This window comes from Filicampus tigris, chromosome 2 (assembly GCF_054856515.1).
Source record: "Filicampus tigris isolate MCC_2025a chromosome 2, RoL_Ftig_1.0, whole genome shotgun sequence".
NCBI lineage: Eukaryota > Metazoa > Chordata > Actinopteri > Syngnathiformes > Syngnathidae > Filicampus > Filicampus tigris.
In genome coordinates, this window is record NC_141218.1 from 28,986,864 (window position 1) to 29,001,868 (window position 15,005).

At 39.3% G+C, this 15,005-nt stretch overlaps 1 protein-coding gene across 5 annotated transcripts in view; it reads left to right on the top strand.

Moving 5' to 3' along the window:
* The window catches only part of ppargc1b (peroxisome proliferator-activated receptor gamma, coactivator 1 beta), a 100,263-nt gene that overhangs the window by 30,044 nt on the left and 55,214 nt on the right, over window positions 1-15,005 (top strand). Inside the window, exon 1 of one of the 5 annotated variants that reach the window (XM_086023322.1) lies at window positions 5,428-6,284. The exons of the other annotated variants lie outside the window; for them this stretch is intronic. Coding sequence (XP_085879448.1) covers window positions 6,150-6,284 — 135 coding nt within the window. The 5' untranslated portion in view covers window positions 5,428-6,149. Of the gene's footprint in view, window positions 1-5,427; window positions 6,285-15,005 lie in introns of those variants that run through there. 5 annotated transcript variants of the gene reach the window in all.

The window sequence follows — 15,005 nt, forward strand, 5'->3', positions numbered from 1 at the left end:
AATGGCCTGGTCACACTACATGACTTTTTTGTCATTCATGATGGTCAGACTACAAGATAATATCGTTCTGCGTCTTGGACCGGGCGAGACGTCACACTACAAGTCCGTCACCGACTCGACCCCGCCCAATCGTTGCGTACTTCTGTCCAGATTCTGTCCATCGACGCGCATCCTTCGGGGAGGCGGGACAAGCAGCTGTGTAGTCATGTCAAAGGGGGGCGTTATGTTCATGTGTGTTTGTCCTCTGCTCAGAAATGTAAAAAGAAAAAAAAAAATGTAAAAAAGAGACTATGGACCTGTTCCTGGATGGTGGGTGTCTATTCTCCAAAAAGAACTTAAAGCGGAAGTAAACCCAAACATTTTTTTTGCAAGAATATGTTCCCAGCAGGCCCAATAGTTGAAACACGACATTCTGATGTAATTTTGTGGAATATAAGTTAAGGCTGACCTGTTTTCTGAATCTGAGCCGTGATTGGTCGTTGTGAGCAGTTGTGGTGTCATTTTCAGTCGACAGAAGACAAGATGACCGCCCCCAGAGATGGCTATAAATGAGTGGATTAACACTTATTCCACAAACGCAATATTTATCAGAATGCCCTGTTTCACCGAGTGGGCTTGCATAGAACATCCATCCATCCATTATCTGTACCGCTTCTCCTCACAAGGGTCGCGGGGCGTGCTGGAGCCTATCCCAGCTGTCTTTGGGCAGTAGGCGGGGGACACCCTGAACTGGTTGCCAGCCAATCGCAGGGCACACAGAGACAAACATCCGCACTCACAATCACACCTAGGGGCAATTTAGAGTATCCAATCAACTTACCATGCATGTTTTTGGAATGTGGGAGGAAACCGGAGTGCCCGGAGAAAACCCACGCAGGCACGGGGAGAACATGCAAACTCCACACAGGGAGGCCGGAGCCGGGATCGAACCCACGACCTCTGAACTGTGAGGCGGACGTGCTAACCAGTCGACCACCGTGCCGCCCTGCATAGAACATATTCTTGAAAAAAAATATGTTTGCGTTGACTTCCACTTTAAGGTAACACATTTTTTGTTGAATGACACACGTACACCACGTTTGCTAATTAGCTACTGGATTTGCAGTTAGCAAACGTAGCATGAGTTGAAATGCTACGTTCCATTATTTTCCCCCTACTGTCCAGTCCTTTTTTCGCCATTTTGATTGTTTGTATTGCTACCTCGAATCTCTCATCATAAGTAGAAAGGCACTGTCTTTCTATTGGTCAATTCCGAAGAGCCAATTGAAGGATGACGTAGGACATGTCACACTATGCGCAAGACGAACAAAACTTCTGACATGCCAGACTTTCGTGGTGGTGGTCGTGAAGCGTCCCAGGCGCCAAACGACCAACAGCTGAGTGTGTCACACTACAAGGGCTATGATGCGTCAAGACAACTCAAAATCGACTACGAGACACTACGTTTGTCTGCGACACGTCTGTCGGCCCAAAATCGGGCTACATTCGTGTAGTCTGACATCGGCATTAGTCATTATACCATGAAACTTACATTTCAATAAATTACACAAACTGTCGTTCCATAGATAAAATGGCCACTTGACCCAAAATGGCTGACTCTGTGACTTCTTGAGACTTTTTTTTGTATACCCACGATAGAAATATTTTCCATATTTGACGTTGGTAAGGGAAATTCAACCTCAAAACGAACCTTCTTGTGACATGTCTGTCAAATCTCATGTTGCTAAGCGACATATAATCTCCGGTGGAAAATTATTATTATTATTTCCATTTTGGAATTTGCCTTTAAGGACCCCTAGAAATGGCCAAATTGACCATAAAATGTCCGCTTCCAAAATGGCAGACTTCCTGTGTCCTTTCAGAAATGGATTCTAAAGACTTTTTTTGGTGCGTCTCTTAATGACAGACGTCTCTACCCGATTTCTCTTTTCTGAGGGAAACTGGCTTTTGGGGCTGACATTATTTCTTGAGTTCATATGTGAAGGTCGTCTGTAAATGGCCAAATTGATCATAAAATGGGCACTTCCAAAACGAAATGGAAGGCTGTGTCTTTTCAGAGATAGCTTCTTGAGTATTTTTTGTGTGTCAAGTCATGATGGACATGTTTAAGAAATTTCATGATTCTGACGGAAGATTCAGGGGCTCATTATTATTATTATATATATATTTTTTTCTTAGATTTGGTCTTTGAAGGATCCCTGGAAATGACTACATTGACTATAGAGTGGCAGCTTCAACAAAAGAAACAGTGAAGTATTTTGGACATTAATATTTTAGATTACGGCAGATTTGTCTTGCATTACTTTCTTTGACTTCTTGAGGCCTATTTCCCAAAACATTTGACTAATTTTGGGTATTGTTTTTAAATTTTGACCACTTTTAGGTGTTTATTTTCTTAAGTTTTACTACTTTTGGGACATATTTTTAAAAATCTGACCACTTTCAGGTTATATTTCCAAAGTTTGACCACTCTGGGGATGTATTTGCCTATATTTGACCTCTTACAGTGCAATTTTCTAAAATGTGACCACTTTTAGGAGCGATTTTTGCAAAAATAATTAATACTTTAGGGTATTGTTTTTCAAAATTTTTATGTTTGAAATTTGACTACTTTTGGGGCATATTTTCCGAAATTCTACTCATTTCAGGACAAATTCTTCAATATTGCAACAATTTAGGGTTGCAAATTTGTAAGTTTTTGAAAATTTGGCTTCTTTCGCCCACTTTGGGTGTGTAAATACCGAAAGGTTACTATTTAGGGGCGTAATTTCCCAAATTTTGTGCAAATTTTGTACTATGTAAAAGAGTCAGGCTATAGAGGCGGCAGCATGATGGAGCACTTTGAGAAGGAGGCTCGGGTTGCAAAGGGCGCAAATGTTTGGCGTCGTTGCTCATATCTGTGTGAAATGTCAGGAAGTTGAGGGGAATTTTAATAGGGAACACGCAAGCACCCTTCCCTAATAATGTCACCACCATTGTGTGAGTATGGGGTGTGCATGTGTGTGTGTGTGTGTGTGTGTGTCAGCCCGACATACCTCACGTCTCAAGGACGGAGATGTTGATTACTCTGGCCTCCTTCCTGTACGTATTTGTGTGTGTAATGATGCATTAGCTACCACCTCCATATACCTACTATATGTGTGTACCTGTAAGTGTGCTTCAAGTGTGTGTGCATGCGTGTGTGTGTTGTCCTTGCATGTGTCAGGCGGCTGATATGTGGCACAGTGGGGGACTCAGAGGGGTGTTGGCCTATCGTTGGCTGATTGGTTTCTTCTGTGGGTCTCTATGTACAGTATGTGTGTGTGAAAGATTGGGTGTGTTTATAATCCATTGGTTGGGTTGATGTTTGATGAGGAATTGTTTTTGTTGTTGGGCACATTTCTTTTTGTGGAGCTGCAAAACGGGAAAATGCAACCAATGTGACCTGTGGGTTAACATGTTAAGAATAGGTCAAGTTTAGCATTACCTTGCATGGATGTGACCTATATACTGTACACACATGCATGCTTATATTCAGTGACAACATGACCTTGTGAATCTGAGTTATTGGAGTTTTGGGTTTGAGGGTGAGTGATCTAGAGATAAACTGATATGCTTTTTTCAGGGCCGATACGATACCGATTATTAGTAGTCAAGGGGGCCGATAACCGATATTTGGAGACGATATTCATTTTTAGTGAAAAGGAAAATATTGGCATCAAAATCTAAAGAAAAATGTACTCTTAACTTTGTTGTAATGTCTTTAAGCGGGTTTATTGAACAATGTTTCAGGTTTGCATAATGGTGATTTTTTTTTTAAAAAAGGCCAATGCCGATATTCGTCAAAAAGCCAAATATCAGTGCCGATAATCGGCCCGGCCGATAATCGGTCTATCCCTAGAGTGATCAAACTCAAATCCTAGACAATTTCACACAGTCTATGTTTCTATATTGCATGTTTCCAAGTTGGGGGTAATCAGACAAAATCTGTTTACCCCCAAATTTGGAACCAAAATGGCTGACTTTTTACCAATGTTTAGAAATCACATTCCTAAGTGAAACTGGCAATGACATGCCATTGGAGGACTCGGGATTACACCAAAGATAAGATTTTAAATGAAAATGGCTGACTTCCTGTGTGTTTCACAAAATGGGCTCATGAGAATTTTTTTTCTTTTTCTCTGATGCATGTGTACCAGATTTCATGGTGAAACTGATTTTGACATGGCTTTGAAGAACCCCTGGAAATTACCAAAAAGACCATAAAATGACCACTTTAAACCAGAATGGCAGAGTTCCTTTCACTTTCCAGGCATGGCTTCTCAATACTTTTTTTGTGAGTGTACTCATAAAAGACACGTATACCAAGTTTCATGCCTCTATGTGAAACTTACTAGGACAAGTCTTTGCATGGCCGCAGGAAATGGTCATTCAACCCCAAAATGTCCATTTTGATCCAAAATGGATTAATTCCTATACATTTTCATCCATTGTTTCTTGAAACGCTTTAGTGGGTCTTTTGATTAGAGACATGCCTACTGAATTTCATGTTGCTAAGTTTCAATTTTTGAGGCTTCTTTCATTGAAGTTCACTTAAAGGCATTCTTTTCACATGGCATTATTGGGGCTGAATGATAATCTAACCTACCAACCTAACCTTTTCCTGTGCGCTGCAGTGTTAAGATCTTCTGTGCGAGTCTGACAGTGATGGATCGACAGGGCTGCATGTGCTCACACTTGTGTATGTATTAGTAGCCGTGTGCGTGTGTGTGTGCGCGTGTGGGGGTTTGTGTGCGCGTGTGTATGTATACATGTGTTAAGTGTGCGTGCTAATTGCTAAAGTCCATTCTATTTCAGCCCGCCAGCAAAAACAGGCATATGATCTTTGAGACGGCCACCATTTTATTTTTAATCTGACCTTGTGAGACGTAGCGAACATCTCCCCTTGAGTTCTGTTATTTTTGGCTTGTCACCTAGCTTTAAAGTTATGACACTCTACGTCTTAGGCACGCGTACAATTATTTTTAAATCCACTTTGAGTCGCACGTGGAACTAGTTTCGGCTTGCCAACTTATGCAGCAACGCCTTGAAAACTTGTTAGCACATCTCAACAGCACCAACCCTATTGGTTAATAACATTTAAAACTTCAACCATGATGAATATAAGACACTTTATGGAGTGGTTAAGAATGAACAATTAACAGTTTTAACAATTCTAAACATTTTTTTAGTTTTAACAATCGATTATCGTTGTTTTTTTGATTCATTGATGAATCAGATACAAAAAATATTTACTTTAATTATTTCAAACTGACAGTGCAGAAAATGCACAAACACAAATGCATCACGATTCAGTTACTGGTTGCATGTCAGAAAATTGGTTTAAAATGTTGATCAAGTAAAAGCAGACGTTTGCAAAAAAACTTTGAAACAACAACACAAAGATAATCAGTCTGCTTTTGCGGAGGACAACAGAAAATGAACACTATTTGGTCTTGAGAGTACGGTTGTCACTATATAATCTTTTTAGAATTGATTATCCTACCGAATAACTGAATCATACAATTTGAATAATATTTTAGTGTCCACTCCAAACAATATTTCTGACAGTTAGCCAATTTGCATGGCTTCAAGTAGAGAAAACATGAGCCTACTAAAGTCTGGGTCCATATATGGCTTTGTAAGAACACAATGTGAGTAAACTCATGTAAATGAAATTTGAGCTACTGATGGTGCAAGCTTTCAAGGTCACTCATAGTTGGCTAACAGTGAATCCGATAGACAGATACTCAGCACAATAGCTCAGAGTAGAGCTATCATTAACCGCCTTTGGATTTAAAACATGAATTGTATTGCATATGGTTTTGTCACCTGGCTTTAACGAACGTTAGCCTTTCACCGCTAAGTCCGTTAGGCTGCTGCAGTTGTTGGTTAACGGCAGAATGTTTCCCGGGAGAGTGTGTGCGTGTGCGTTTGCGTGTGTGTTTTCCCAGAGGACAAAGTGCTGGTGTGGTAAAACTGGATCAAAGGTGCTTGAACAACACAAAAGGATGCAAAAGTTGTTTCTCTTGAGGAGTTGCACAGTCCATTACTGAGCAACCACTGTGTGTGTGTGTGTGTGTGTGTGTGTGTGTGTGTGTGTGTGTGTGTGTGTGTGTGTTTGTGTGTCAATGGAGAGGAGACCTTCAGCCGTCACTGGTTGGCTAGTACATGACAGCTTTTGTAACATAGAAGTGGAATCAAAGGACAGCGGTGTGTTTAGCTCCCTTTCTGCGACCAGTACTCAACAAAACAGCAAAATAAAGGTGGGCGATGCGACATTTTGAAAGCTTTTTAACACTTCTGTGCTTAACTATCAATTTGGCAGTTATGATTGCTATGAGTGAGACACACTAAAAAAATTCTCAAAAAGTCATGCTCAAACAGGCACGGGAAGTTGACATTTTCAATTGGTTCAATTGGCTCAGTTTTGCCCAATGGTATTAAAAATAAAGTTAGAAGTTTCACTTAGCAACATTCAATTTATTACCAATGTCTATCATGAGTTAATCCATAAAAAAAGTCTTAAGAATCCATACCTGGAAATTAAGACAAAGGAAGTTGAGCATTTTCTTTTTAAGTAGACATTTTAGGCTCAATTGGCTCAGTTGTGCCCAACTGGATTAAAAGAAACTCGTAAAAAACTGACCCCAAAGCCAGTTTCACTGAGCAACAAGAAATTTGGAAAAGACATTTCATTCATATTTGGACCCACAATAAAGTCTCAAGAAGCCATGCCCCAGAAGACACAGGAAGTTGGCTTTGGTTTTGTTTTTGTTTTGATATATCCATTTTGGGTCGACTGACCATTTCCCCTAAACACCACTCTTTAAATTTGTTCTATTGTAAATAGTGGTGCAACGGATCATCTTTGATCCGTAATCCGTATGGCTCACACATCACGGTTCGGGCCACACACGGCCCATGGATTGGTTGGTGAAAAAAAAAAAAAAATTGTGCGTGTTCATGTGAAGACATGACCAGTCCACATTCACTATAATAGTAGCAGAGGAACTTGAAAACCCTTGTTGATCATGTTAAGTCGCATGTATGGGAGCATTTTGGCAGCTGGGGGTGAAACGAGTACATGAGTAATTTGGGTACTTGCCCAAAAAAATGAAGGATTATTTTCTGCCTCGGGTAACAGTTTATTTGGTGTGCGCTATGATTAGACATGCCAGGAAATCTGCAAACATTGTGAGAATGTATCACACTGCCAATGCAAAGGCTAACTTCAAAATAAAATGTTGCCAATGCAATAGCCTCAGTAGGTTTTATTTTGAAGTTGGCTCATGTGGTGTTGTGACGGCTAGCTAGATTTATGTTTTTGGCATTTCGGCTTGCCTTGGACCAGAACCCCTCGCGATAGTTGAGAAAACGCAAAGTAGAGGTTGACTTATTATAATTATTATTATTTTAATTGTATATTATATTTATTTTAAAGTCGGTCGCTCTCGTGCCGGGAACCAATGTGTACCGTATTTTCCGGACTATAAGTAATACTTTTTTCCATAGTTTGGCAGGGGGTGCGACTTATACTCTGGAGCGATTTATGTGTGAAATTATTAACACTTTACTGTCATGGATTGTTAGTGCTGACTTGTGACTTGTGAGGGAGACAAAACATCATAAACACAAGTCAGCACTAACAAGCCATGACAATTACTTCTATATCATGTTATTGTAACCAACATAAAGAAACATAAGATACATCCTAAAAGCCATTCAAATGCATGAATAATTTAAACGGTTAAAGTCTAATGTTTTGTTAAACTAACAGGCCTTGCTAGTCGAGGAAGCCAGCTTATCCAAACAGCTAAACATTCACAAACAAACTCCACTGACTCCAAGTGTGCAGCGAAGTTGCCTGTTTACATTGTGAAACTGCACAAGAAACAGAAAATACTATCAATCTATGCTTTACATACACATGTATTTTCATAGACATGAACAAGATGAGCCTATGCTAACGATTAGCGATCGCGATCAGCATTAGCGATAGCGATTTGTATGTTGAGTCAACAACCTACAATCATCCACAATTCAGCTCGTATATAAATGTCATTACACACAATTGTCTAAGTTTGTTTCAGACGATGGTTGAACAGAGAGGAGAGGAAGACATAATTGCGACCGAATACATAAATACTTTTGGAGACTTGGAAACATTCTACATGGCCGGGGATGAATAAAAGACTTAAAAGACTTATTTAAGCGATCTACAATCGTTTAGATGAGTTTAAAGTTATCTTACCGTAATTTTCTTGTATGCTACATGTAGCATCGTAGCTCGGTGGAAATGATGTGTACTAAGCGCACAATTTCCCCCCAAAATGCGATTTATACTCCAGTGCGACTTATATGTTTTTTCCCCTTTATTGTGCATGGTGCGACTTATAGTCCGGAAAATACGGTATTTGTTTTATATGTATGTGTATATGTATGTATGTATGTTTTTTTTTTTTTTTTTTTTTGCTGACCCGTAAAAGTGTCCGTGACCCAAATCTGTGATCCGATCCGTACCGGAACGTTTTCAATCCGCTGCACCACCAAATGTCTACTCTTGAGCAATGTGGGGAGGACAGCGCCACCCTACACGAGTGAACTACACTTCTGCGACAACTAGCATACACTTCTGCGACAACTAGCATACTTGACACAATGGGAAAATGGGGAGATGCAGCATGCACACACAAACACACCCCCACGCACACACACAGGCATTTTTTGCATTTACGCCAGCATGTTGGCTGCTTCCCTGTCCTGCTGCATCTCCGTGGAGACTGATAATTGCGCAATCACACATGCACAGTGCACACACACACATTTACGCACACACGTACACACACATACAGACACTATCAATCATCTGTCATTCAGGTCTGTGAATTGTCTTCAATGTGATGGGGAGAGAGAGAGAGAGAGAGAGAGAGAGAGAGAGAGAGAGAGAGAGAGAGAGAGAGAGAAGAGAGAGAGAGAGAGAGAGAGAGAGAGAGAGAGAGACAGAGAGAGAGAGAGAGAGAGAGACAGAGAGAGAGAGAGAGAGAGAGAGAGAGAGAGAGAGAGAGACAGAGAGAGACAGAGACAGACTAAAATGTATCCTAGCACTTTGTTAGTTCAGTTAGTAACATAGCTGTTTGGATTTATCTGAATCGAAAATGTGCAAGCCATTAATGATTTGTTCATTTCATGTCACTACTGTTTGTGCTCATTGTTAGCATATTATAAGCCACTGTTTCCAAAACGTTATATAGCCAACTATTTCGCATTCAATATCAAATTATGTGTAACCCATTTGTTTTTTAAGGTCAATGTTGTAAAATTAGTTTGAAATGATAAGAAAGTGTTTTGGGATCAAGGTTTGTGGTTTAAACATTTACGCTTTACTTACTGTATCCATCTCTGACATTGAGCGGAATGTTTCCGACTTCCCAGCAGTCTCGAACGCATCGATACAGCTCAACTCATTCCTGTTTCTGGTGTTCCATCTCAAAGATGGCGTCTCTCTTCCTTCGCTACTTTCCACTGTTGCTGCCCTCGGGAGGTGGGAATGCAGTGTCTGCAGGCCGGTGTAAGGATGAGTGTCATGGAAACAGTGCAGCTATAAATACAGTGTGCATCATGCATGCTTCCGCCCTCAACTCGCGTATGAAGAACCCCAACGAAACACTGGAGGAAAGCACACTCCAGTCTTTCTTTATAGTTTTGGAGAGCGGTTCAGTAATTCATATTTGACACTTGCTATTTGGATGTGAAAACGACACATTGTGTTGTTTTAAGACGTCTATTGTTGGATTTAATTATAAAAGCACCCCATAATAAAAGTTCAATTGAATATGGTCATCTTGCGAGACGTGAATGAAGGATTACATTTTAATTATGTGCACTGTCAGTTTGTTCTTCAATTCATGTTAATGAGCAATTTCAATCCAATTGAAAGTGGATGTCTCCTTCAGTCTTTTTATATTATGGACGCCACATCCCAAGTGCATTTATGTTGGAATTACAGGTCAATTTGCTTGTTTTAAACCAAAATGACCGACTGCCTTTGTCTTTTCTGTTTTGGTTTCTTTACATTTTTTGTGGGTCTACTCAAGACAGACATGAATACCAAATTTCAAATTGCTCAGTGCAATTGGATTCAAGGGATGAATTTTTCTTGTGGCTATTAGAATTTACAGTAATGTTTTTTGGCCAGTCATCCAAACATTCCTTTCACACTCAGCCCACAATGTTGTGGTGGAAACTGAAATACAAACAATGGCAGACTTCCAGTGTTTTTTCGTGCTTGGCTTCTTGAGACTTTTTGTGGGTATATTCATGATGGCCATGCCTACCAAATTTCATGTTGTTTAGTGAAACTGACTTTGAAGGCTGAATTTTTAAAACGTTCTGGAGTGCGTCCCTTGGCAAACATCAAAAATTGTATTTACTGCTTTATGGCATAATTACTTCCAGACTCTTGTTATTGTATCAAATACATTATTGATTTTTTTGTTATTGATCTTCATAAGAGCTTTTGCACAAACATGCTCTTCAACTGTTCGTCACAAAAAGAATCTTAATACAAACAAATATTGGTAATACTAATAATATTACACAGTGGATGATCACATGATCTTCAAAAGCACCAAATTTATCTGGACTTTTATGGGAAGGAGTACTTGCATGTGTGCTGCTTGTGGAGAGTTAAACAATGGACTATTTTTAGCACTTCTTTGTGTGAGCTTGTGGGCTTCAGCGTTTGTGACATGCAAACATCAAAGTGGATGACAAAAAAAAACCACTTTGTATACAGTTAGCCCTCTAGAATGAAAATTCCAACATTCTTTTCAAGCTTAAATGCACCACTGTTAAAAAACACACAAATGAATAAAAAAACAGGAATTATAGAGGCACTATAATATGTTATATTTGCACATAACTCCAAATTAATCGTTGCTCACAAAGGCCCAGTTGTTCAGAAAATGTCATCTGGATCAAAATGATCCAGAATCGGAAATCCCATTTTTTGCTATCCAGGTTCAGGTGATCTGTCTTACTTGTATCCTTTTTTTTTCAAAGCAACAGTGGATTGATGATCAGTGATCACCCATACACCGTTTTTGAGATGACCAAAGTGCTCATGGGACAACATACCATAATGTGGGATAACAGCAATGTAGAGGATCCAACATGTGGTCCCGTTAAGTGTTTTTTTTTATTTTGTATTTTTTTTATTTTGAGACAAAACACACATAATATACACATCCACTTCTATATAGGATTTCTTTTATGAAAACTCATCTGAGCCACAACAAATAAAACATACACAGTACATTAAACAAATACATTATGGATATTTTGAAGATGTCTTAAATTAGTTGAGAAAAAAAAGACAAAATGTCCAATAGTTAAAATAAAGAATGTTGTTTCTTTGACATTAATATGCAGTGATGAATAACAGAAAAAATTATGATATCATTTTTGTTTGTTATGGAAATCTGTTTCAGGGTTTATTTCATGGGGACAAGATCGTTTTTATTTTAGTTTTACTTCACTATCCTGAAAGGATGAATTGGTAGCCTATATCTACTAAATGTACTTCATCACTGCAACAGCTGAACAAAGCCAGTGCAAACTATAAGTAAAAGTATATACACAAAATGATACAAATGTATTATTAGACCAATTGTAAAGTTTTGCTTCATTTTCTTGCAACAAACCTTGAAATCCTATCCCCTGGTGGAATAGATAATCCTGTTTTTTGGATCAAATTCATCCAGATGCTACTGAAATATTTTGAACAACACAAACAGAATCTTTCTATCCAGATTAAACTAGGATTGAAGTACATCATATAATCCGATTTTGGACAAACCATTTTCAAGATTTGATCCAATTCCATAGCCAAAATCTAGTCAGATTACTTTTTAACAACTGGCCCATAAATCTTAACATTAGTTAACCATTTGGACAAACCCAGATAAACATTACTGTAGCTCTGTTAGCAATCAAAGATAACACATATCCTTGTAAGTATATAACCCTTTATCAAATATTTTGGTACGTACAAGTGGCCAATAACCATATATCTAATTTGAACTAAAACTGCTTACATACAAAAATAAACACAGCTAGCAACAAGTAAAGATTAGTCATGCTAGCCTGGCAAGCCACACTCACTAAGAAAGTGGGTCTGGAGACCAAGCCCTTCGCCGCGGCGGGCCTCGGTTCACAATGAACCGTCCAATCGAATTCGTTTACTTGCTGTGACGTGTACTTTGTGAGTAACGTCACTCTACAGCGCCGGAAGTCCATTCTCATAACATTCAAAATGTTGCGTGGGAAAGACGACAGTTTGTTTTATTCAGCATTAAACTCAATTTTAAATGAGCAGAAACACAGTCATTAAAACCTCAGCAGCTGACGGGACTGGAAGCATTTCAAAAGATGTTTTTTTTTTTCAAACGTTATAGGTTCATTTCACTGTCTGTTTGGTCAGGTTTGCCGCACCTCAGAAATGCCTTGGTGTGACTCCCCACCAGACTCAAGTGAGTCTGGACTTCCAGATTATAGTCATGCAGCTAGCACTATCTAGCGCAGTGGTAGGGAATGCCGGTTCCTGCCTGTTTTGGATCTCTTCCTACTACAACACACCTGCCGTAAAAGTTTCAGACTTCTACCGAGCATGCTGATGAGCTGATCATTTGAATCAGGTGTGTTGTAGTAGGGAGAGAACCAAAATGGGCAGGCTATGGCTCTCAAGCTTTTTTCATTACAACGTTTTGCGTGTTGTGTTAAGTACTGGTCACAGAAGTACCGTTGCTGGGTAGATTTTTGGACAAATCTAGCTTGAATTATGAGTTGTTTGGGTAGACAAAGCCTTAAACAGTGTTAGTGTAGTCGAACAAGTAATCAAACACCTCACTCAAACTGTCGGAAGTTGAATTATTAATCTGTAACAGTCAGATTTGGCTGATTTTCTGTGTTTTAGCGAGAAGAGCAGACGGGGAGCGCTTAGCTGTGAATTGTTTGCGACGTGTCCATGTCCTCGTTAGTGTCATCTCACATTTGTCCACAGTTACGACAAAGTGCCTGTGAAAGTCATCACGTCGCTTGCTAACAGGGTCTCTTTTTTAAAACTTTATGAAAAAGAACAAGCAGGATTGGTACTTCTCCCTCTTATTTATAGACAGACAAACCTCTCTCGGTTGGAATTATGTAGTGTGTGTAAAGCTACTAAATCGAAGGATTAGGTCTTCCTTTTTTACTTAAAACTACCGTAAATTAGCATTCGCAGAACCCATCCAGACACAAAGCCAGTAAATGATGACCTGTGTTACAAGTCAAAGCTAACATACGGTTTGACAAGCTTAAAGCGAAACTTGGGTCGGGATGGCCATGTTTTCACCAACAAGTTCATTTTATATATTTTTTGATCAGGAAAATGGAAAGAGTTGTCATTTTCTATGTAATCTATTCATTTTGGAGAAATTAGGAAATAAGTGACGACATGAATAACCCCCTCTTGTTAATGAGGAGAACGGCCGCGCCCCCTACCGTTCTATCCTTGTTCGGTCGGAGTCACTGGAGGGACAGATTACACATTCTCCATTGGAAATCAGTGGACTTTCATTGCTTATAACGTCCTAAAACGTTGATCAATTGGCACCAAAATTCATGTGGACTTCCCTACCTATGACCACTTCAACATATCAAAAGGATTAACCTCTCCGTGGCTGATTCATATGAGAATGAGGAAATGTGGACGTGAGCAGAGCTACATAGATTTATGCTGGGACGAGCGCACACTGCTTCCTTGCTGATCACGGTTAGGACGGGCAAGGCATTAAACACCAGTCAGGATATTTACAGGGACTGAAGTGGGAATGAGTAGACGTGCACATTTATTTGGATGAGGAATGGCCCTGTTTTTTTACCTTTAACACTATAAACATTTTTTTTTTTACATTTTGTTACTATATTTATAGTTAAAGTGTAGTATATCGACTGCCTGTACAATAAAACTTATGCATATCTGTTTGAAGTTGTAATATATTTAAGGCTGTGTGTGTATTCTTTATCTATTATTCGTCAATTTATTACTTTTATGTATTATTAATCTATTTAACGTACTTGTCAATCATTTGTACTTGTTTATTACACCCCAAAATTATTATATGTTGTTTGTTCATACAATTCTGACATTCATTGCACATTACCATATTAATCTTTATCTAAGGAGGGTTAAAACAAATAATTCTTTACATACCAAATCTATCTCTGGCGTTGCCTGGTGGACAACAAATTTGTCATGCTGCTTTGTTGACTTCCACTATCTACTTTGGCAAGCGATATTACCTCGACCAATAACATAGGCGGATTCTGTATCGTCATACTCGTGTATGAATGCGTTGTCAGCTCATTGGTCAGAGAGCAGGGGAGGGCCTAGGACCGTTACCGTAAATTGTCATAGAAAGGGAACTGTTGTTCATTAATTCCATCAACATTTTACAGATCATTTTCTACTCTGACGATATTAAGGGACAAAGTGCGTCCCTTTACAACTCAATACGGGACGCTTGCTTACGTTCCTAAGTACGGGACGATTCCGTTTTTCAAGGGACGGTTGGCAACCCTATAGCTAACTAGACTTTTTGACAAACCTAGGCTAAACACTAGCAGTTAGCGACATGTGACTGGATGATTTGCTCTGCAAACAAAGCTAACCCATATTCTTGTACGTTTGCACTGGGCAGCTTTATAAAACCACTTAGCTGTACATGAAACCACAGATTGGTCACATAGAACCAAAACGTTTCACTGTGATGGAAGGCAACAATATGGCGGGAAACAAAAATTTGCTGACTTCGCAGCAGACGGCTCACTCGTCTGTCTGCGTATTAGTTGTATACACACATGCCCACACACGCATTATGTATTTTTTTGTTGTCTAATATTCACGTATGCCCAATTCCTCTTCGATACTAAGTCTGCCTGCATGT